This window comes from Coffea eugenioides, chromosome 4, assembly GCF_003713205.1.
Source record: "Coffea eugenioides isolate CCC68of chromosome 4, Ceug_1.0, whole genome shotgun sequence".
Classification (NCBI taxonomy): domain Eukaryota; kingdom Viridiplantae; phylum Streptophyta; class Magnoliopsida; order Gentianales; family Rubiaceae; genus Coffea; species Coffea eugenioides.
Window position 1 is genome coordinate 16,094,634 of NC_040038.1, and position 25,365 is coordinate 16,119,998.

Below are 25,365 nucleotides of genomic sequence, written 5' to 3' on the forward strand. Positions count from 1 at the left end.
ATGGTGAATGTATGATACATAATTTTTTCACTGTATTGAATTTATATGATGACAAATGAAATGGGTCAATTGGATTAGTGAGCATCAGTTTTGTGAATGATTATGAGAGTAAACTATATTATGACAATAAAATACGTTGAATTGTGAAAATTATAATTTAAACATGCTCCTAAATTTTGGATATGTGACTTTCATAGTTGCGAATTTCTTAAATTAACAGTTAGTTATTACTATAAGTAATGTGGTAAGTATGAGATGTGAATGTCAGTAATAACTGTTAGTTATTACTATCAGTAAAGTCAGCAGTAAATGTGAGACATTAATTGGAATTTGCAGATATCATTTTACATTTGTGGTTATTATCTGTTAGTTAAAATTTAGGAGTTTTAATTTTATGGGTTAGTGGGGAAAACGTGAGGGAAATGTGGGAAAAACATGAGCATGATTATAGGATTTGTACGAGCAGTTATAGGATTAGTTGTGAGATAAACATTTCTTAATTTTAGAAATGTAAAATTCTAATAAAATAGTATTCAGACTTTTGACAATTTGGAAAGCTCCTTATCCAAAATTCCCTCTGCAATACATATAGATAGATATAGATGTCTTTTTTTTAGTGGTTGAATCTAGTATTCGTGAACTATCTGTAGACAAAAATAAAATTCTAGACTATACTAATTTTGTTATACCAACTCTATTATTCTTATTATTGTATTAATTGTTACGCTATTTCTCTCATTTTGTTAGGTCTACATTAATACAAGTTTAATTCTTATTATGTCTCGTATCCCAGAAAATACATATTATCCTATTCAGGTGGATACGTCCAACAGATCATCAAATTGATGCTAAAAATTTAGAATGAATAAGTTGCTTTTGCATAACGGTTGTAAAGGTTTCTTGAGACTTGAAGAATTAGGTGTCTTGCATTTGCAAAAAGAATTTCTAGCATATTTTTGTATTGGAAATGGAGTTAAAACTTGCTATAGGTTACTTTACTGTATTTCAATTTTATCCTAAAGGGTAATTTGTTGTTCAACCTAATTTTATTCTAATTTTATCCAACTAATAAATTAACTTATGAAAATAGATAATTTATGGAGGAAAGCCATAAGTAGCTGGTGCTTTATTGAAAAATGGATTTATTTTTATTTTTATTTTATCCAATAAATAAATTTATTTATGAAAAATGGGTACTCTGTTCTTATAATAGAGGAAAGCCATAAACAGCTAGTGTTTTATTGGAAAGCGGATTTATTTTTATTTTTATTTTATCCAATAAATAAAATTTTTTTTTTGAAAAAATGGGTACTCTGTTCTTATAATGGAGGAAAGTCATAAAGAACTAGTGTTTTATTGAAAAATGTGTTTATTTTTATTTTATCCGATAAATAAATTTATTTATGAGAAAATGGGTACTTTGTTCTTATAATGGAGAAAGTCATAAAGAACTAGTGTTTTATTGAAAAAAGGGTTTATTTTTATTTTATCCGATAAATAAATTCTTTTATGAAAAAATGGGTACTTTGCTCTTATAATAGAGGAAAGTAATAAAGAGCTAGTGTTTTATTGAAAAATGGGTTTATTTTTATTTTATTCGATAAATAAATTTTTTTATAGGAAATGAGTACTCTGTTCTTATAATGGAGGAAAGCCATAAAGAACTAGTGTTTTATTGGAAAACGGATTTATTTTTATTTTATCTGATAAATAAATTTTTCTATGAAAAAACGGGTACTCTGTTCTTATAATGGAGGAAAGCCATAAAGAGCTATTATTTTATTGAAAAACGGGTTTATTTTTATTTTATCCGATAAATAATTTTTTTTATGAAAAAATGGGTACTCTGTTCTTATAGTGTTTTATTGCAAAACCGGTTTATTTTTATTTTATCCAATAAATAAATTTTTAAGGGAAAATGGGTGTTAAAGAGGTGGTATTTGATGGGAAAATGATACTTTAGGATACCAATGGATAACAGTTAAAACACAATCACAGATTTGGTATTTTAAATAATGAAGAATCGGTTCCGTTTGGATTATATATTTTTCGGGGTATTTTTCAAAAACAGCACTGTAGTCCTTCGAATGTGAAATACAAGTACTGTACATATCTGCTATTCCTTTCCCTTTTAGAGCAATCCTTTTGACTTATGTGCTTTATGATAAAAATTTTTCATTATTTTTTTTAAAATGCAAAAAACAAATTAATTCTGTATAAATCGAAAAAATTACTATTTCAATTATTGGCACTTTGTTCATACTTTGGAGGACTGGTAAGAAAGCCGTGAAGAGTTGGTATTTTTATTAATGAAAACTTTTTCCATAAATGGCCTGCTTTTTATGACTTTCCTTTATTATATGTCAAAGTACCAGCTTTTAACCAGCATTTTACATCTATTTATTTAGTACTTTAAACAATGATATTCAGCTGTATCTTTCCCTTTCATACCAACTATTTTGACTTGTGGATTTTGTGCTCTACGCTAAAAAATTTTCGCTTACTTTTTTTTTAAACTGCAACAGAAAAAATTTAATTATGTATAAATTTCAAAAATATTAATTTATTCACATACGATCAAGTATTTATACAAGTATATTAACAGTACTTACTAAGTAAGGTACTCAGTTTTAATCATTAATAAAACATTTTAGTGTTATTTCAAATAACAATAAAATATGGGCTTGGCATAAGTTTTTTTTAAGCATAATAGAATATTTTTGCTATAAATTAGCATGTAAAAATGATTATTTATGCATAAAAACATACTATTACTTCGAATAAACTTACTCCCTCAAAAGTATATTGAGGATAAAAATTGTAATTTTTCTCTTTAAAAAGTATGTTTCATAATACTTTCAATTCACCTTTTGGGCTGCAAAAGTTACTAGTTTATTACTTTAACTTACTATTTTAGATGACAAACTTACTTCCTTATTTTTACGCATAATCCTATTCAAGTGGATAAGTCCAACAGGTAATCAAATGGTTGCTAAAATTATTATAACCTATTATATCATGTCTAAAACTGTTTTTTTACTATAACGATAGTTACTACTCCATTTTCCCACATGCTTAAGCTCAACACTTGGTACTAAATTTATATATGTATATAAATATAATGAAGGCTTGAATTCTTTTGTTTACCTCCACTTTTCCTTCTTCCAAATTATTATCCCCCACGCGTGTGCGATAATCATTTATTATTTCTTAAAATTTCGGTACCTTCTTTACGCACATTTTTTGTCCAAGGCATTTGCAGCATTTTTCCATTGGTAATGGGTACATTTGCAAATACATAAATGCCTTTGGTTTTAACCTGCAATAACACTTCCTGGCCCAACCTACGAGATCGTTCGGAAGTCAATGTGCTTTTTGGCTGCATCCGCAGACGGTTCTCGTATATTTCCTCTCCACGCGCTCTGCAATAATTTAACGTCTCCGTTTGGACTGTATGCAATCCCAACATGTGTCGCTCTCTGCCGACCTTCCTACCATAGGCAGGTTCCTACCATAAAGGTATCTACATTACTAGCTCTATTAGGAGTATTAATTCAAAGTTTCAAACCTAAGAGAAACTCTTCTTTTAGTCCTTTACAGGTAAATTTAGATTTCTAAACAAATCGAACTAAAACATTTAAAAGAAATCCTATGACTTCTGCTACAGCTTCGATCCAGAGCCTCAATCTCTTTGCCCCCCATTTTTCTTTCTTTAGATTATCTCTCCAAAATTCCTAATTACACTCTTCTCCTTTTTTTTCTTAAAAATCCTTATACATTGCAGATTTGCTTTCATTCTTGGATGATAAAACTGATACTAAATATTGGGATGATGTAGGTTTTGGATCAATTTATGGCAATTTTTTTGGTTTGAAGTTTTCTTTTTTCTTTCTTATTTTCTATGTTGCGATATTCCTATTCTGTTTATGGTTTGAAGTTTCTTTTCTTGAATAAAATTTTGTTTTTATTTTTTGAAGTTTTATTTTTTGGCTTTTGTGTCAGGAAGATTTTTTTCCCGTTTAAGAAAATTATTTTGTTTGACTCTTCATGTAATGGAAAGATTTCACTTGATACTTTGGGTTTTTTTTTTTTTTTTAAGAGGGTACTGAAAAATTAACAGCTGAAGTTGTTGGATGTGACTCTCATTTGATAAAGATGATGTTAGAAAGCCATAGTTATGGTGATCCATCTGGAAGATGGTTACAGGCTGCAGAATGAATATGATAATTTTCAGAGTTTTTTTATATAAAAAAAGGTAATGAACTAGTGACTTGATTGGTTGAACCGGTAAAATCGTAACAGTATAATTGTATTTCATGCAATTCCGTCGAATTATTGTATATGTCTCAATTTTTTATATACAAATGCACGTTGTACTGAATATATTTCAAATATTTTATTCATTTATATCACTTTTATTTCGAATATAATAATGTAATGTAACTGTACACTGAATAATGCAAAGAATACAATAACCGGACCGAATCTTACCGGATTCCAGATTCAACCGCATTAACCTGAGCTAGTCAGTCAGCTGGATCACTTATAAATTTGAGTTTAATCCACAAACTTCTACATGATAGAACGATGAGTGCCCATCAGTGGCGGAGCCACCTTTTCTCGAGGGTGGGCAGCCTCACCTTTGCTAAACTTCTAGGATAAGCCTGAAAGTTTTACAAAATATGAACTTTATTTTTAAATTGTTCCCTCTCAATTTTAGAAAATTGTGTCGCTTCGGATTGCTATTATTTTTTTAAAAATTTTTTACTTGTATTATAAACATGCTTTTCAGTCACATGTTATTTTTTCAATCATCTTTTTATCTTATATATATATAAATATATATAGGGTAATATTATTTGCACTCCCCTTATCTTATTACACTCCCACTATCCCATTTTCATCTTAATGAGACCGCATTACCCCTACTCTAATTTTGCTCCTACCCTATCTTATGTTCACATTGCTCGTATATGCTGCTCTACCACTTTAGCAGACAATTTTGGAGCAGTAAGATCAATTCCACTTTCTTCTCTTTCATAAAAAATTTCAGGCTCCACTTTTTTTTTCTTTCATAAAAAATTTTAGGGTTTTCAAACAATGGAAGACAATTCTCCAAAATAGATTAATGAATTAAACAAGATATGCAATTTCAATTTTGCGGAATTTTTATGAGCACAATTGAGGTCTCATTGCATCATCTGGATACTAGATGCTATTATGCTTTTGTTAAGGCATATTAAAAAATTTCACTCCCACTATGATGGCTATATGAGCTATTTTTAGTAGACTTTCTGAAGTATTAGTGTCCTATTTATGAGATATTGTATTTGTACTTAGTTTTTGGTCATCTTTGGAGTTTGGGATTTATTTATTTATTTTGGTCTTGAAGTTTGGAATCTATTCATATTACATTGTTAGATTGATCTTTGGTATCATATAATTTCATGAAGTTTTGCAGAAAAATACATAATACATATTAGTGACAATTTTAAATTAGCCATTTTAATGTGTAATGGAATAATTAATTGGTTTTAGAATGTAAAAGAAAAACTGGTAAAGTTAGCTCATGGGCAACTAGAAGAAATTAGGGCAAGGATAATACGGTCTCATCAAAATGAAAATAGGGGGTGGGAGTGCAAATAACATTACCATATTATATATATATATATATATATATATATAACATTACCTGAAATGGGCTAATTTTCAATATATATAGCAGTTGTCATTTTCAAATGGGCTAATTTTCTTAGTGAAAGTTAGCCTGAAATAGACTAGTGTATATAGACTAGTGTGTGTGTATATATATATATATAATTTTCTTAGTGAAAGTTATCCTGAAATAGACTGTGTATATATATATATATATATATAACATTACCCTATATATATACCAGTCTATTTCAGGATAACTTTCACTAAGAAAATTAGCCCATTTGAAAATGACAAGTGCTATATATATGCATATATAATTGAGCTACGCTGTGCTACGCACAGCCAGTGCCCACTGAAAAGTATTCAATGTACCAATTGATCAAGTAATATATTTGTGGTAGTTGCAATCATATTTTTTGGAAAAAAATAACAAAATGTATAAGTGTTTTCATAATTTAGAGGTGACAACATAGTTGGTGTTTAATAAAAAATATATGTGCATATTTTTTCAGAAAAAACATTGTTTTTTGTCACCTTTTAGTAGTATAAAGGAAAATGTGCATGATTGTTTAAAAAATATGCCGGTTTTGTTAAACTCTAAAGAAGTATGTGTTTAAACTCTTTATTTTTTATAGTATAGAAACCATTCAATTATATATGAAAAATTAGTTTTTATTTCTGATAGCTTGGAATAGTATGGTCCTTTTATTTATTTATTTATTTTGTTGCATGAGGTTGCACTATTGAATTATATTGTGAAGAAAACAAATAATTAGAAGACTGGAAACTCATTGTTTGAAGATTTTCTTAGCTCACCCTATGGATATTATATGATAGAAATCTCTTTGATTTTCATCTCAAATAAGCTTGCCGCCTATATATATAAAAATCAGGGACAATATCTAAAAAATAATGGTCCAAGGTTTTAAACTCTAGCAAAGTGCATCACAAAGTTAACAATCCAACGGTAACTAAGAGGAGAACAATTGATAAATTCAAATCCAACAACTTAAAATTGACAATAAAAAAGAATTCATTTAATAAAACAATATAAAAATAAAAGAGTTTTGTTTCTCTTATACTTTTTTTTTCAGAGCCATAGTATAAGTTTTGGTAGATTTTTTTCCTCTAAATCCCAAACAAATAGAAAAAACCTAAAATACAAATTCAAACGCATGATATAGTTATATTTACTTTCTAAATAAATAAGCCTGCATTTACACTTATAGTTTGTAGGCTTTTTCTTTGATTTTATTACTATAAAACAGATCGTCTAGATCGTTTCCCCTTTTTTTTCTTCATAGCATGTGGTTAGACTGCCCTTCTCTTATCATACTTCATATCATATCATTATTCCATGGCCCAAAATTTGCAGCCCATTTGGATTCTTATCTACCTATGATATAAGAAAAAAGCCAAGTTACTATAGCACCCCATCTTTTTGACACATGTATTGCACATATTTTTGACAAGTGGATTATTGGTCATTTTAGCTAAACTTTTCCTTCCGTTTTTTGATTCAATTGGGCCAAAATAATTAAAATATTTTTTCTCTGAGCCAAGTTACTATAGCACCCCATCTTTTTTACACATGTATTGCACATATTTTTGACAAGCGGATTCTTGGTCATTTTAGCTAAACTTTTCCTTCCCTTTTTTGATTCAATTGGGCCAAAATAATTAAAATATTTGTTCTCCTTCAGAAAATCAACTGTGTCGCTTCTTCTTCTTCTTGCGACAAGTGCTGTTATTTTTTATTTTTTAAAACTAATCTAACTAAAATTGTTGCCATGTTCTTTTTTTTTTCGCCGAGATGATTAGCTACTTAACAAAGAGAAATTTTTTTTATCCCATTTTACATTTTCTTTTCTTCCTTTTTTTTCTTCATGTCTAATCTCTCATATTTGCTCTATTCTTCGATCATAATGTTATAGTCAACTGGCATTTGTTTGTTAAATTTATAGGATGATGCTATTATTTGGTATTTTTCATGGATAAAAGGTGAAATATTAAAATATGTAAAAAGATCTTAGAATTCATTTTATACCAATGATCATTTTCTATGAAGAATAGAACAATAATTCTTTCTTTTCTTTTCTCCTCCCACGATTTGATTTCTTACTTCACATTTTTTTTCTTTTTCTTTGTTTTTTGGTTACATTTTGTAATTATCTACAATTTTGTGTATTTTTAAAGAGAAAAAATATATCATGTGATGCTTCCACCAAGATAAATCTAGCTAGGCATTCTTCTACCTCTGTGTTCTATAAGATTTTGTATATATTTAAACTAACGTTAATTTTTGTTTGTTTTTTAATTATTCAGGTTCTGTAGTATCAATTGGGTTGGCATATAAAAATTGTAGTTGGTGGTAGAAGTCACAATTAAAAATTGTTAGAAAATTCAATTTTGATTAGGAAGATGTTTTTGCAATAAAAAAAATGGTTCAATTCTAATTTGTATATGTAGATCTGGAAACGTAGCAATTCATATTTTTTATCTAACCTTGCTATTTATATTCTGGAGCTGCAGGATAATGTTGTCACCTTTAAACGGGATTTAAATAAATAAAGAAAGAAAAATGTGAAACTTTAGAGTAAGTTATATTGATGTTGAAGATTGTGACATGTCTTCGTGGCTTTCTAAACTTTTTCTCATTATTAAAATACTGGAAGCATTATGACTGCTTTTGATTTAGTTACAACTAAGACTATGCTGCTAATTAATACAGCAATGCACTTGTAGTGTATTGATTTTCTCTTTTTTTTGGGTATTATCATAATAATAGTTCAAAAATCTTTATTCAAATCACAATAAATAGATGTATTAACTTCATAGATGGAATTTCTCTTCACAACAAATTTTGAGGGAAATTTTATTTATACTCCATATTTTATTAATTGTATTCCTACAATAAATAAAAACTATATGATAAAAATAATAGTGAAAATGTGATTAACAAAAATGAGAGTTCAAATAACATTTGTTAATTTTAATTGTTTTGAGGCCCAATTTTCTCCTATATTTCTATTGATTTATCATGTGCTAAAATAATTTGATGTTATGTGTTTGACTAAATTTCTAGGGGGCCCAAGCTGTGCTTTGCACAGCTCAAGTACCTCTAGTAATGGCAGAAGAAAGGTCAAGGCAGTAAAAGAAATGAAAACTTCACCCCCCCCATCGTGCCACGTGGCAATGCCCGAAGAAATTACAGTAGAACCAATTGGTTCTTATATTATATATATATATTATAGATATTGTATCACAAAAAAAGTACTAGTGTATTATTCTAACAAAATTTGTTAAATAATCTTCAATCAAAATAAACCCCACCCTTTTCCTTTCACATTGCCCCTAATATTTTAAAAAGCCCTCGTCTCTTATTACATTAACGTTCTTTTTTGGGTAAAAATAATGATTTTATTTATGAGATCTAGACTAATAGCAGAAATTACATCATCAAACATGTCACAAAAATAACAAATCTAAATGAACTATAGATACATCAGATCTGAGAAATTACAAATATAATTTTCAATGTAATCCAAAAGATATCAGTCTCTTCAACCAACGAATATTTGTGCACGTCTTTTCCCTCCAAATCTGCTATTTAACTGCTTTAAACATATGAAGTTGAAATCTAACAAAATACACTCAACATTTTCAAATTTGACAAATAGATATGAAAAAATTGAGATTAGACAAAGAAAAAAAGAACAAAAAAGCATAAAAATAAGAGAAAATTTTCACTAGAAACCCTACGAGAGAAGAAACTCTCACTAAGAAAACTTTAGGAGAGAAGAAATCTCTGACTAGGAAACCTTAAAAGAGAACAATACCCTCATTAGAAATTTTGAAGATATTACTTAGGAACATAAAAAGAAATCGTTCGGCACTGTTATTGTTTGGGAAAAATAAAAAGAAATCGTTGGGAGGAGGAAGAGGGATTAAATGGCCCCCCTCCTCTCTTTTAGAGTAAGGTGTTGTTTTGTTTGAAAAGAGTGAAGGATGTTAGGGAGAAGAAAGAGAATTGAGTGAGAACAAAAACTGAATTTATAATACACCAATTTCTTCCCAACGTGGCCTTTATGGCACAATTTTGCCAGTGCCGTTAAAATGCAAAATTGATAAGTCTAAAGAACAAAAACTGAAAATAGGTACATAATCTTAAACCAAATCCCGCTTCGCACAGATATGATCTTGTACCCTATGCCCTTGCTGGCCACAAATCCTAAATCCGCCACTGGTATCCATGAAATATCCAATCAAAGCATTTTTCGATTTGTCGAACCCTTCTTTAACGTCATCTTGTTCTAAAGTAATTGTTGCTTCGTCATGGATTGGAGAATGCGTCAGACGCATCCTCTCATGTGCGCATGACATAACCGCGGAGCGCAATTTGTCCACAGAAACGATCTGAATTTTACATGGTAATTTAGTTTGTAATTTTACATCAATATTTTTTTTTGGGTTAATCACATTTAATCTCCTTAAGGTATACTCCATTTTTCAGTTTATCCCCTAACCTTTAATTTTGCTCACTTAACCCCCTATAGGACAAAATTAGCCTTGCATTATTTTGACTTTTCATTTACCTTGTTTTCCTTTCTTTTATTTCTTTTTTTCTTTCTTCTTTATTTAATTCTTTCTCTTTCCTATAAAAATCTTCACCTTAATGATTGAAATTAAAAAAGAGAAACTGTAGAGATCTATCTTCTCCTTAAATGATTAAAAAAATATTCAAATCACTTTCCTAAAATACAATTTTTTAAGCCTTTCAATTCTTTTAATTTTGGGTTTTCTTCTTTCCTTTCTAGTTTCTCATTTTATTCCCAAGAAAATATCTTAAGATGAAATTGTGACCTAATTAATAATCATCAATTGAAATTTGTGACACGTGGCCTCATACAAAAAATCAAAATTAATTTTTGATACCTTTTAAACCTTCACCAAAAAATATGCAATTACAAACTCAAATAAAAAATTTTCGTTGAAATGGAATTTTCTACTGGGAAGGATGAAATAGAGAAGAAAGAGAAAAAGAAATAAAGGAAAGGAAAACAATTTCATCTTATGATATTTTCTTGAGAATAAAATGAGAAACTAGAAAGGAAAGAGGAAAATCCAAAATTAAAAGAATTGAAAGGCTAAAAAAATTGTATTTTAAGAAAGTGATTTGAATATTTTTTTTAATCATTTAAGGAGAAAATAGATCTCTGCAATTCCTCTTTTTCAATTTCAATCATTAAGGTGAAAATTTTTGTGGGAAAGAGGAAGAATTAAATAAAGAAGAAAGAGAAAAAGAAATAAAAGAAAGGAAAACAAGGTAAATAAAAAGTCAAAATAATGCAAGAGCAATTTTGTCCTATAGGGGATTAAGTGAGCAAAATTAAAGGTTAGGGGGTAAACTGAAAAATGAGGTATACTTTAAGGGCATTATATGTGATTAACCCTCTTTTTTTTAGGGTAAGTGAGAGAATTTGACTCCGAAATCTCGCACGTAGAGTCCCTCCTCTTGAACCATCAAGCCCATCCTCCCCGAATAATTGGTTAAATGACGTGAACAAATACTGCATGTGCAGTATTATATTATTTAGGATTATTGTTACTTTACCCTCTTAATATTTGGTATCATTATCAATTTTCCCCTTAACATTATCTTTTAGTCACTTTATCCCCAGGCTAACAGTCAAACTTAATGGAATTTGTTAATTAAAATGAGAAGACATGTTTAGCCCTTATAATTATTATCACTTTACCCCCATAAATTATAATCTTATTATCAATTTACCCCATAGAGTTATTTTTTTGATAATTTATCCTACCATTAAACCAACTTAACAAGTTAAAAAACTTTAGAACAAAGTACCCTTCTCTTTGTATAATAAAAAAAATAAAAAATTTAGAGTGGCTCTTCTCTTTTTTAGTATTAAGAAAAAAAGTCAAAATATTAATCTCTTTTTTTTGGCAATCTTATTAATATTGAAAAAATATATAAAAGATGGGGAGAGAGAGCGGGAGGGAGAGAGAGGGAGAGATAGAGAGAATGTGTCTGTGTGCTCAATTATTTTTTTTAAAAAAAATACAAATAAGAAAGAATTAAATATTTTTTATTATTTTTTATTATTTTACTTTTCTATTTACCACCAAATACCAATTATAATCCTGATAACTTTAAAGTAATATGATAATGTTAGACTCTTCTTTATTTTCTTTCTTTGTAATATCTAATTTTCTATCTCCTTCTCTCCTATCTCTTTTTTTCCCAATATTATGAACTGTAAAAAAATTTGAAAAAATCCTTTTATTTTTATGTTTTTAGATCTCTTAAAGGGAAAACAAATGGAAGAATAACCATTCCAACTTTTTTATTTTTAATTATATATAAAAAGGGTAAATACATTTAAAAATTTTTTACCATACTAAAAATGAGGTAAAATGCCTATAAAATAATGTTAGGGATTAAAACGGTTGTATTACTATAATTTAAAGGGATAGAGTGAGAATACCAATGTAGTAACGCTATATAAGAAAAGGGTACTTTTGTCCAAAATTTCTTAACATGTTGAGTTGAATTACCTTTGTGGGTGAAGTGACTAAAAAATAACGTTATGGGGTAAATTGATAGTAGTGATAGAGTTTAAGGGGGTAAAGTGATAATAACCCTATTATTTATTGAACAAAAATATTATACCAAGTGAACTTATCACACTTAACTTAATCTAAGAACCAAAAAATCATTTACAATCATCCAATCGTGAATTTTAACCTAAAGGTATAGTGAAAAAATGAGTATTGCATCTCACAAAGATGACGAACAGATACCATAGAAGATATAGTTTGCTCTTAGTTGTAAGGAGAAAGTTAAAAACAAAAAGGAAAAAACACAACGAAAAGGTTACTGTGGATAAAAGAGAAGAAGGGAGAGGGTTGAATCTATGATGACAATTTGAGAATATTATTCTAGAATTTTCAATGATGTGAGAAAGAGATTAACCATTATTTCAATTTTTGTTGTTTGTTTCGTAGTTAACTTTTGCACTGGCTTCAATCAATACTCAGATTGTGTTCAAGGGGCCTAAGATTCCTGGCACATCATTAGGCAAAGTTATACTCAATCTTTTGTTCTTCTTTTTAATTTGTAGCAATAATTAAACTCACTTTTATCATTTTGCTTAATCTTTACTTATGCTATTGGTTGGCCCACGCCTTAATCATTGTCCTAGCATAGCATTACCTAAGCTTTTTGGCTGTCTTAGATGCAAACTAGGTCTTTGTATATAAATCCTACCTATTGGTTATTGATTTTAATAAAATATGTAATTCTTCTACCCAACTTCTTCCTTTTTTTTTTTTAAGATTCATAATTAAATGTGGTTTAAGTTTTTAATTATTTATAGTCTTGTCAAAATCAGATGAAGGGCCTCTACAATTGCTAGTGGTAATTGCAATGTAAGTACTCAAATAATAAATGTAGACACCAACACAATAATATGCAAAAACTTAGCAAATTTTCTCATTTGTGGAAATTTATGCCCAAAAACTGGTATTAGTGTCTATATTTATTCTTTTAGTCTTTAAATTTGTTCTGCTAGTATCTACACTGTACGGTACATCATCAGTTGTAATTGTAGAGGCTCTTAGAGAATCAGAACTATCTTATATGACCAATGCCCTAATTACAAATACGTAAATCAAAACTCAAATTTCCTCCAATACAAATACACATTCCTTCATCTCCATTTTAAGTACAAAACTACTCCTTAAGTTGTCTGTTTTAACCAATCCACAATCCCAATGCAAAGATAAGAAGTAAAATCTTTTGAGTGGCATGAAAACTGGAATTTGGATCGCGTGAGTTGAAAGAAAAAAATATTATACTTACCTGAAAATTTTGTTTATTTTTTCTTCTTCATTTGATCAAAATAGTTCAAACCAATTAAGATTACATAGCACCATTTAGTATCTCTTTAAATTGGATAACCGACTGTAAAAGAACTTTAAAATTCAAGAACCTATAATGCTCGAGCATCTGCACTGTATTTAACTTTACTCTATATTAGGTAGGGCTGCAAACGAGTCGAGTCGAGTCGAGTTTTGGTCTAATCGAGCCAAGCCTCGACATAATTTCATTGAATTCGAACTCGAGCTCGAGCTCGACGAGCTCACAATTTCAAGCTCGAGCTCGACTCGACTTGATTCGAGCCGAGCTCGAGCTCGAAAAAAATAAAAAATAATTATTTTATTTTTTAATAAATAAATAAAATAAATATTTTTTTCTTAATAAATAATAAAATATTAATGATATATATGTAATTTTACTATTAAAATTAAAATAAATAAAATATATATACTTAAAATAAAAAAAAAAAAAAAATATATACTTAAAATAAAAATATAAAAAATATATATATATATACTCGAACTCGCGAGTTTAATATTTTGAGCTCGAGTTCGAGCTCGATTTTGACTCGAGTCGAGCTTGACTTGAGCCGCTCGAATCGTTTGCAGCCCTAATATTAGGTGAAAGAAAAGTGAAATTTAGCAGCATTTTCTCTACTAGGGAACAACAGAAATAAGCCAAGCAAATGTATATGCTCTTAGTACCGAGCATATATCTATGTTATTGCCTCGTACAATTGGTCCCATAATCAAGTTAGATGAGCCAAAAATTCGCAAAAAAAAAAAAAAAAAAAATTTCCTGTGGTCCCAAGAAATATCAAGATAAGTTTTGAAGTCTATTTGTGTGGGCCTTTGCTGTTGTTTGACAAATAATCAAATAAAAGCAGTTTTGCAACATGCATGTGCTCAACTTTTTTTTTTTTTTTTGCAGAAATATTTATAAGACAACAACATCACGCAAAAATGGAATTTTATCAATCAACACTAGTAATGAGAGGAGGACAAGGGTGGGCTCTAGCTTGTCCCATTTTAGAATCTAATGTGTAGCCTAAGAAATTAAATTTGAAGTATTGGAGCGATTATCCTAGAAAGATTTGATTCAAAGAGATTTATATTATGAATTAATCTTTTCTATACTAACAATATATACCATGTCAGTATTGGATGAATAACAACTATATGAAATTTAAATTTGAATTTAACTTTTGCATATATGTCATAAATCAAACGCTGATAGTATATACACTGTCAATGTATATAAGATTTATTCTTATATTATTGGTGAATTTTGTAGTATAGTTGTAGATAAGAAAATTTATGTAAAGTGAATTGCGCTGTACTCATCAAAGTATAGGATACACCCTATTGAATAAAAAATCGTATTTCAATGATTTTTTTTTTAAAAAAAAAAATAGGTAGGTCACAATGCTTATTCTATAGATATTACGAAAAGAAATGCACTATGCCAAATGAAGTTTCTCCAAATTTTTTTTAAAATTTTTCTTCTCCCCTTACATAGTGTCTTCAAACCTTTCACTGAAAGTTACTCTAGGCATATGAGCAATGCTCTTCTTTTCTTTTCTTTTCTTTGACTTTTCTTTCGTTAACGCATTTATTTCTTTGATGCATTGCTCAAAAGAAAAGGTTACGTTTTACCACTTGAACTAACTCTTACTGTCAAATGCTTCATAAGCCATGAATAAAAATTTATGAGGTAATCTCAAGATATATCTAAGGACAAGGGTTTTACCCTATTTAAAAACAAAAAAAAAAAAAATCCACTTCCCCCTTCTTCTTGCAACCAAAAAAAAAAAGGGGTAGAGCTAGAGTAACAATGTGTTAATGTGTTGCTTTTTTCATGGATAACTTGAGCCATTTTGATTTCGTCTTGAGATGGCTTTGCACTACTTATTATTGATTAAATTAAACTAAGAAATATTATATTTATTACAGCACAGAGATGGAGAGAAGTTAAAGCAAAGAAAAAAAAAAGAATCTATCTAACGAGTGCCCATAGAAAAGGATTAAAATGTATTTTAAGTGTTAAATTTTTAGAAATATAAGATTAATTAAGAAAAGCGTATAAATGTAAAGGAATTAATTATGAAAAGTATATAAATGTAAGTGAATATAATAATTGTTAGTGTGTGTATATACATGATAGGTTGGATGGAATGTTAGTGTTTTAACGAATATCCGTTAGGCACCCGTTAGAAAACTCAAAAAAAAAAAGCATCAAAACAATTAGATTTAAATTTTCTGTGATCAAGTGTGTTCTTTTAAGTTTTGTTTCACATGTTTGTTCTTCTAACTTCGTACCAAGTCAAGGCTCATTTAATTAAATTAGTTGTTGCCATTGTTCTAAGCTTTTTCTACCAGCAGGCTCACTCAAATGAAAGCTACAAAATAGAGAAGCCAAGCAAAAAGTGCCAATCCCTTTTTTTTTTTCTTTTTTTTTTTTGGAAAAACCCTGTAGTGTACAAAATCCTCTTTACTTTTTCTGGGAGTATTTAATACGACCGGTTTATTCATTTCTCTCTCCCCACCGCTGTAATTAATCAGAAATCAATATCTCAACCAATATACTCATAAAGAATGCAACTTTCTATGTCTGTTTATACTTTATTTTACAATTACACCAGCCCTATAAAACTGTCAAAGTATATATGTATTCAATTAAAATAACTGAAAATAAAACCCTACTTTTAAAAATAAAATTAGCCCAAAGCCAAAAAGAAAATAAAAAGGATCAAGTAATTTTGGTCTTGAATGTGCAATACACATAAATAGTCCCCAGGTTTTTTTTTTTTTGTTTTTTTCAATTTGCTAGCAGTCCCCAAAGTTTTAGTGAGAACAAGAACTCTAGAAGTCTAATTTCTGTGTAAAGTTCATATAATTTAGGCAATTGTTAAATATGAACATTACAAAATAGTAAACACAAGTTAAAACTGTTTCTTATATCATGAATGTGTTTTTTCAATCTCTATTTTATTTTCCAATCAATTTTTTATTACACATATATTACACCACAAAATGACATTCTAATAAATGTTCTAAACAAGAACACACTCAATGATTATCAACTTAGAATTGTGATATTTACCACCCTAAGAATAAATTTTTTTTCTTAATTCCTGAATCGTTTTTGAGAGTTGGTTGGGGGTCCAAGAATTATAAATTCTGGGTTCCAATCCCTCTTTCCCCTCCCTATTTTTTAAATCTTACCTCTCTTTCCTATACAAAAGTGAAAAAAAAGAAGAAGAAGAAGAAGAAGAATCTTGACCAAAAAAAAAAAAAAGAGATGTATATCTATTGTTAGGGCTATTATATAAGTGTATTTGTTATAAAATATTGACTAAAGTGCATATAATTTTCTTGTAATTTCTCACCATGTGTAATAGGAATTTTTTTTTTTGTGAATTAGTGTAATAGGAAGTTAGTAACTTAGATTTTGTCAATTGGACTTTTCTCAATGTAAATTGGAAACCTTAGGCACTAAATTTGATTTTAAATGAATTTTTAGAAACTAGATATTCAATCTTTGAGGACCAGAGTCACAGTTGTGCGACAGCCAGCAGCAAGAGAGTGACCCTGTGAGAATCATGTGACCTACACACCTATGCTCATGCTCTTTTTTCACTCTTTTCCTACTCTCTCTTTTCTCTGTATTCTTGTTTCATAAAGCCCAAAGGAAAAAAAAAACCTGCCCATCAGTCATCACCCACTCAACCACCATAAACATCATCCCTTTTGTCCTTTTCTGTGTTTTCTTCCGCTTCATTTGATTAGTATTATCAATTCTTAAGGCCTTTCTGCTTCTTTAAAGTTTGAAAATTTTGATGTCCAAATGGCTACAAGTGCTTCAAGATTCATCAAGTGTGTGACTGTGGGTGATGGTGCTGTTGGCAAGACTTGCATGCTAATTTGCTATACCAGTAACAAATTTCCCACTGTGAGTTCTTAACTTCTTTTAACAAGCGAAAAAAATTTATGGGTTCTATCTTCTATGGCTTGAAATTGGTGACAAATGCTTGGAATTGTCTTAGTATGACCCTTTTCCCCTTTTCCGCATATGGGCTTGCAGCTTCTTTGCATTTTTTTTTTTTGGGTGGTTTTTAAGATTTTACTGACTGAAGGAAAAAGTTCTGTTTTGTGGGTAGGTTTCATGGTTTGCTTCTTCCGTTGTTCTTTTTGTTTGGGCTCTGTGTTTTCCGCTTTTTGGAATGCATGTTTTTTATACTTGTGCCTATTTGAAGAAAATAAATTGAGAAAGAATGCAATGACGGCTAATTGAATATTCTTTTCATCTTTTGTATAATTTGATTATATTGTACATTTCTTTCTGAGTTGTTGAAGATTTTCTGTGAATCAGGATTACATACCGACAGTGTTTGATAATTTCAGTGCAAATGTGGTGGTCGAAGGCACCACTGTCAACTTAGGCCTTTGGGACACAGCTGGTATGTATGATTTGGAAATTGACGTACTAATAAAGTTTCAATCTTTACGTCCAATTTCTGACTAAAGATCATTTCCATCTGGGAAAGTTTCAATTCAATATGTTCCTTAGCCAACAAACTTGATTTAAAATCTGACTGCCTGCTACAATTTTATTGATAGGGCAAGAGGACTATAATCGCTTAAGGCCACTAAGCTACCGAGGAGCTGATGTGTTTGTCCTGGCATTTTCATTAGTTAGTCGTGCAAGCTATGAGAACATCCTTAAAAAGGTAGATTTGCTTGCAATTTTCTTAGTTCTGTATTACAGTAGGTATTCACTTTTAGTTTGATCTCTGTATGAAAATTTCTTGTTCAGTGGATCCCTGAACTTCATCATTTTGCGCCTGGAATCCCAGTGGTTTTGGTTGGCACCAAGCTTGGTAAGATAAGAATTTCAAAAGTCTCCAGGTGTTCGTATCGTTGTGTTATCAAGATTTTAGTCGTTTCATAAACAATCACATTTTACCCATATACTGGTAATGTTATTTTGGAAAATCATTTAACAACCAAGTAAAAATTATAAAAAATACCTTCGAGAATTCCCTTAATCATCCTCCGGTGGAAAGCTGGGACAGAGTTAGTCAGTGTTTGGTAAAATCCAGAAATACTCTACTCCAATTCTGCAGCATTCCTTCACATGTCTGATGTTTGGGTGATTAGTTTTGTGCTTAATTATCCTCCTGTGGCTCGAGCGGTTTATTGTCCTGCACTGGCGAATATCTCCTTTGGTTTCTGTAGCTACTTTGCTGCATCAGTTCGTTAAGAGCAGACTTTCTATAATGGAGATAACTGCCTATAACACCTATTTGTCCGTCAAGGGCCTCTGTTTTGCTTGAAAGGGTAATTACACATTCAATTACCTATTTCTATTGAAATTGAAAAACCCCTTTCTCATAGACCTACTTCCTGCAAGATTTGTGTTTTCTTCCACTGTAAATGAACATATTAGGTATAATAGAGGCATCCAAAATATAGATAGGCGAAGAGATTTCTGGAGGAACTCAGAGGCTGTAATGAATGAAAAAAGTGGAAAACTAGATCGAACGATAGAATTTATGGAAGCCCCTGGAGTTTTGAGTCTTGCTATTATCAAGTGAAAGGCTTTAACTAAAACTGAAAGTAGAAGGTCAAGACCCATCGATGATGTCAAAACTTTGGCACATGTCACGTGAAGAAGATCCTTTCTTTAACACCAAGAGTTGGTATCTTCTGTATATGTCATATTATACATTATTAAAATGCAAAACAAACCTCTTTTCTCTATCCATTTTGGGTGTTAAAAGGAAATTATTGTCTTCTATTCTTTCAATATGTTTCGTGAAGCATGTCAAGTGTAATAAAGCAAAAAGAATTATTTGGTGAACAATTGCATCTTGATTGGGTTGCAGACCTTCGTGAGGATAAACATTACTTGGCTGACCATCCTGGATTAGTTCCTGTGACTACTGCACAGGTATAATTATCCTCATTAGCTTCTCTATTTTTGGGTACAATCTGATATGAAATAACTGATCATTATTGGTAAACAATTAGGGGGAGGAGCTTCGCAAACAAATTGGTGCTGCCTTCTATATAGAATGCAGTTCTAAAACCCAGCAGGTAGGTAAAGCAGCCTTTTTTTTTTAATGTAAATTCTTATAGGAATTTATCTGAAAAAGACAAATGAGATTCTAGAGTGGCGTTTGGTGTCATTTCATTCTTCTTTACTTTGACTTACTTTTGGATGAGGCTATGCATATTAAATAAGCCAATTTATTGCTTGTCAGCCTCACTGAATTAAAAGAAAAGGATCCTTTTAGAATGAAATTTGTCTAGCATTGTGAACCTACTCTGAATATTTTCTTCTTCTTTAACACAATTACCTTCCCAGAGCTTATGCATCTTAAACGAGATTCTCAAATTTCGGCCATAACAATTGTACCAAACCATCATATAATATAAAGGAAGATACAATATTTTGAGACTTTTGGATTAGGAGAGTGAAGGGATAGTTTTTATGTATACATGATTAGTAACTGCAGAGTAAGTATTTAGCATCTATTAGGATTAGTTCTGGTGAAGGACTGATCACTAATTGCTAGAAGTCCAATCTCATAGCTTGAAGCCATTTTTACTAAACCATAACAAGTAACTACAGTTCTGCACAAAAGTACTTGATTCCTCTCTTAGTTGTCTGAGTATAGTAGGTTTTTCAGCTGGCAGTAACGTGTCGCAACTTCCATTTGAAATTTTACTTGGGAGATCTTCTATTGTACTTATGATGGAAGATGGCTCCTAGTTATATGGGTCTCACTTAGAGGGTTGCATAGTACTTGGTATTTGAAACAATTGAAATAAATGGTATCATTTTTTACTCGAGGTTTTCTCTAGATTCAGTTTTTGCTTTAATTTTTTTATTTTTTCTGCTGGATGGGTGGTGGTTTTCTATAGGGATTCTATTAATTAGATATCATCTGTACCTAAGTGTATAGAGATTCTTTCCTGGAGTTCTTCTCGGCTGGGTATTTCCACTACCTTGCCTGTCTGTGAATTTGTTCTTTAGCTTGTTTGTCCTTTTGTCTGAACTGGTTGACTTGTGCCTCTTCATGTTATAACAGAACGTGAAATCAGTCTTTGATGCTGCGATTAAGGTAGTTATCAAGCCGCCTCAGAAACAAAGGGAGAAGAAAAAGCAACGCAGAGGATGTCTCGTGTTAGTAACTAAATATTTCTGCTTTTTTGGACATTTTCATATTAAGGGTTGCTGCCCACAAACTTCATTTGATATTCAAATTTGTTTCTATATTTCTTCATAAAAAGCTTGCTTTCCACATCAGCTGCTACTTCTTCTTGTGTTTTGTCTTTCACGGTTACTATTCATTAACTCTATTTGTTACTCTTTTTAAGTTGAAAGCAGTTTCAAAGTGATTGTTTGTTGGATTTTTATCTATGCCAGATGAAAGAAGTGATTCTTTTTTTTTTTTTTTTTTTTTAAAGCGATGAAAGAAATGATTCTATTATACAAGATCTACCCATTAAGAAATTTAAAATTTTATAAAATGAGATTTTTCTGGTTTAAGGTGGTGATGAATGAATTCTTGACTGGGCATCATAAACTGGCCTATGGAGAGTTGCCGAGCCCAAATTTCAAGTTTTCAACCCATGGAAAGTCCCAAAATTTTCAGACTATGAAAAGCATGAATCACCTCGGAGTATCGACTTAGGACAAGTAGTACATGTCCATCTTTAGCACACTATAAATGTGGTAACCAACCATTGGAGAAAAGGCATGACTAAAGACTTCATATACTGTAAAACAAATCATATGGAATAAACTTTTTATTGCTGAAAGACAAAGTCAGTTAGCAGATGCCAGGTAGCAATAGGTTGATGAATGGTACCAAAAGGAGAAGGATACTCAATTCAATCTACAAGACATGAATGATAAATGGGTAACTTTGGGAGTGAGAAATCCTTTGGAGAGAAATATGCAGAATATACTTGTAAGTGTGATATATTCAAATGTGAGAGGTTTTATTTTTTTCATTTTTTTTTAAATGAGTGTCTTGTTTCCTCTGGTACTTGATTTCTGCTTGGACTAGTTTGCTTTGAGACTTGGGGGATACTTTTATTTCAATCCTTGCATCTTAAGTATCTTGCTATCATTGTGATAATGTGCATAATTTTCTGATTGAGAACTTACTGGTGGACATAGAATGTGCGATGAAATCAGCATTTATTGAAGCTGGGTGTAAAGGATAACTACTTTAGTACACTGGAATTTGATGTTTATGGAGGCTCGTACTGGTAATATGGAGATTTCTGGTCACACTTTCTGAATTAGCTAATAAATGTTGCAGCTTAGCGGGCATTATATAGGAGTTTGAATTATGTGTAATCAGTGTATCAGTATGTGTACTGCCATAAATGTTGTAAAAGTTAATTCCCCTGTAACTTTACTGATCAATAGTTTAAAAGTATATAAATAGCATAAAATCTTGGCAATCATTCATCACAACAGATCATGGTGTGACAAATTGAAGTGAAAGAAAGTCCATTCTGTGTAAACTTTTCTTGGAGAGAATAGCCCAAGGAATCATAAATAATTAGTGACAGTAAATTCAGTGAAATCTTCGTATATATCCGATTGCCTATCCATGAAGCTTTCATCGTACTCTAGAAGGTTTAGTATCCAATTGTAGTTTAAAAAAGACTGTATAATACTTTCAACAGGAGTAATGTCAGCATTGGGGAAAACTTCAGATTCACAAGTCTTGTCATCCACCATCTTTAGTGAATGAGGTTGGATTTGTCTGGTATTTGGACCTCTTTTCTTCTTACATACATGTACTGTAAATTCAAAATTCTCCTGTTTGGAGACTATGCAGTGAGGATTAAAGGGACTCGCCACTTTTATTACTTCAGAATTCTTCTGCTTTTATGTGTGGACTCCATCAAACGTCTTCACCATATTACTGCTCTGTCTCTTTCCTTTCTTCCTTTCCAACTTAGGCCACTCAGTTTCATATGTGGTTTGCCCATGGAAATCTTGCATCCTTTTTTCTTTTCCCTTGATGAAATAACCTTGCATCCCATTTCAATAGGTTTATGTCCTGAAATAACAGATACAACTGTTGCTAAAAACTGCATTTGAGGATCAATCTAGACTATGTTGACATGACTCTCTTGTTTGCCTGATAGACTAGAAAGACAGGGTTTCCGTTAGAAGTGAAGCTTTTTGATATAAATGCCTTCCGCGCATTCTTGCTAATTTGCTTGGTTCCAGCAGTTCAGAATTTGAGCGAATCCTGCATCTTTTGTTGATCTTTTTAAAGATATACCTGCCTTTCGCTTTCTGTCACTGAGTTTGACTGCGAGGAAGCAACTTAACCTGTGTAAAATAATACTTTTCTGCCACTGTTAATTGACATTGTTTGTCTGTAATTGCAGAAGCATCTTTTGTGGAAGAAGCCTCGTCTGTCTGAAATGAGACCTTTTCTTGGTAGAGGTCAATAAGTTTGACATACTAACGCTATGTGGTGGTGCTTTCTGATATGTTGTTCGAAGTACAAATGCAGCCTGGTAGGACCTCAAAAGTTGTTTGCAAATTTAATTCAGATGCTTGAAGAATGTCCATAGCATTGTTTGTATTCGCATTTATCCAGATGTTCGAAGAAGTTCCATAGTATTGTTTCTTTATTCCTACTCTTCTCTATGTAAAGGCAAGAAGAATTGCAATGCTGATATATTGTGCCTGCTATAGCTTACAAAATAGATTTGCTGATGCTATAGCAATCTGAGTTTAGAGATTCAACAGATTGCCTGTTTCACCATTTGATATGCTAATCAATGAATGTCCCAAGGAAAAGGCACGATTTGGATAGAGTATTATTTGAAAGGGAAAATGACCTGTTTCATCCCTTACATTTCGCAAAAATATTCTTTTCGTCCCTCACTTTTAAAATGAAGCAAATTCGTCCCTGACATTTAAAAATTAAAACTATTACATCCCTGAACCTAATTTTCAATCTGAATCAAACCATCCAATAACCCAGTAATAAATTTCGAAAATAAAATTGATAGATCATTCGGTCAACTTCATCGTATTCACATGGCATTTATTAAACCAAAAAAATAAAAATTATAACATAAAAGGCCATTCTTTGTCTTGGAATAGTAGAGTTTTTTTTTTTTGATAAATCTTTTCATGCACCGTTAGTATATCCGCTTGCGAATCTAAATGTGTATCATAAATATAAAATTTGGTGTTTAAACTTAAATTAAAATGATATGGTGGTACATAAAACCGTCAGCATATACAATGATAATGTAGAAAAGATTAATCTTTCTTTTTTATATTATAATTTTTTCTTTTTTCTTTTTAGGTTCATTAAAGTTTACATGAATATCAAGTTGAGTAAACCAAGTGATCTACCAATTACACCCCCAAAATTTGTAATCAGGTTGATTGGTGGTTTGATTCAGATTGAAATTTGGGTTCAGGGATGTAATAATCTTAATTTTTAAATGTCAAGGACGAAATTGCTTCATTTTAAAAGTGAGGGACGAAAAGAATATTTTTGTGAAATGTGAAGGATGAAACCGATCATTTTCCCTATTTGAAATAATTACTGTAGTATTTTTTGTGATGTGATGTATGTGAAATAAAAAAGTGGTTGATAATATAAAAAGGTGAATTGAGAAATGTGTTTTTGATGCAAGCAAAATATTATTTGGGATAATTTCACTGTCCAAACAAACATTTAACCTAAACAAACCTATTAGTTTTTCAAATAATAATTAACTTACATCATAAGCATATTTTTCAACCTACCTTTTAAAATTTCTATTTATCTTTTTATTTCACATATATCACATCACAAAAAAATGTTCCAATAATTATTTCAAATAATACTCTATCCACACAAACCCAGTTTTTCAGAAGCTATTAAATTAAATGCCTCTAGTTAACTGGACCAAGCCACTTGTTTGCTCAATCTAGTCTTTGTCGACGTGATTCTTAATTCCAGCTTCAAATTTCAAAGTTCAGTGCTCTGAGAATTGGGTTCTATCCATCCAGCCATCCACACATGAATTTCCTCAATTTCACCCTTTGAATTTTGAAACTCCTTCAAATTGTTGCTTCCAAATTTCTTCAAATTGTAATATCTAAAAATCTAAAGCATCCAGTGCAAGACTGGATAGCCAATCTTTGCTTTTCCTAGGATGACACGACAAGATTTACTCTTGGTTTTCCATTGGAGAAAAGGTACTAATTTGGCTATCTATTTGGGAAATTAAGAAGAAGAGCATGGCAAGAACTCTAATTAAATAAAGAGGGTGCAATTGTTAACCCACAATAATCTACTTTTTATAAACCTCCCTTGAAGTTTGTCAAAGTTGTAGCTCACAAAAAAAAGGAGTTTGTGAAACTGAAAGTTGTGGACAATTTTCCTCAGGTTCGGAAAAAGTCAAGAAACAGAAGTCAAGCCCCAAAGAAGTTTGTCCCCTAGAAAGTTCCCACCATTTTCCACGCTTCCATCCCTGCCACACACAATACCTCAAACTTCTTCCATGAATCGGTCAAAAGTTCCTGAGCTAAGCCCTCTTCTTTATCCTGACGTCGCGCCCAAAAATTCAGCAATTACAGCTACCAATGAAATCTACCAACATCAAAAGTCAAGCCGCAAAAGTGAACTTTGAGGATTTACTAAGGCTTCTGGGAACAATTTAGGAAGCATCTGAGGAAAAAGTGTGATATCCTCTATTGACCTCAATCTTTTCCTCCCCCCCCCCCCCCCCAAAACAACCACAACAAAAACAACA

General features: G+C 30.8%; 1 protein-coding gene across 2 annotated transcripts; it reads left to right on the forward strand.

Annotated features, from left to right (window-relative positions):
• Positions 1-17,150: 17,150 nt before the first annotated feature.
• On the forward strand, positions 17,151-23,427 carry LOC113767625 (rac-like GTP-binding protein 3). 2 transcript variants are annotated; one of them, XM_027311778.1, is made up of 8 exons: positions 17,157-17,512; positions 17,933-18,020; positions 18,181-18,290; positions 18,377-18,440; positions 19,449-19,513; positions 19,594-19,659; positions 20,658-20,752; positions 22,990-23,427. In XM_027311778.1, the coding sequence occupies exons 1-8, from the start codon at positions 17,408-17,410 to the stop codon at positions 23,027-23,029; spliced, it is 633 nt and encodes a 210-aa protein (XP_027167579.1). In that variant the 5' UTR covers positions 17,157-17,407; the 3' UTR covers positions 23,030-23,427. The 2 variants fall into 2 exon arrangements, with proteins under 2 accessions (XP_027167580.1, XP_027167579.1); XM_027311779.1 differs by lacking the exon at positions 20,658-20,752 and having other exon boundaries at positions 17,151-17,512.
• The last annotated feature ends 1,938 nt before the right edge of the window (positions 23,428-25,365 follow it).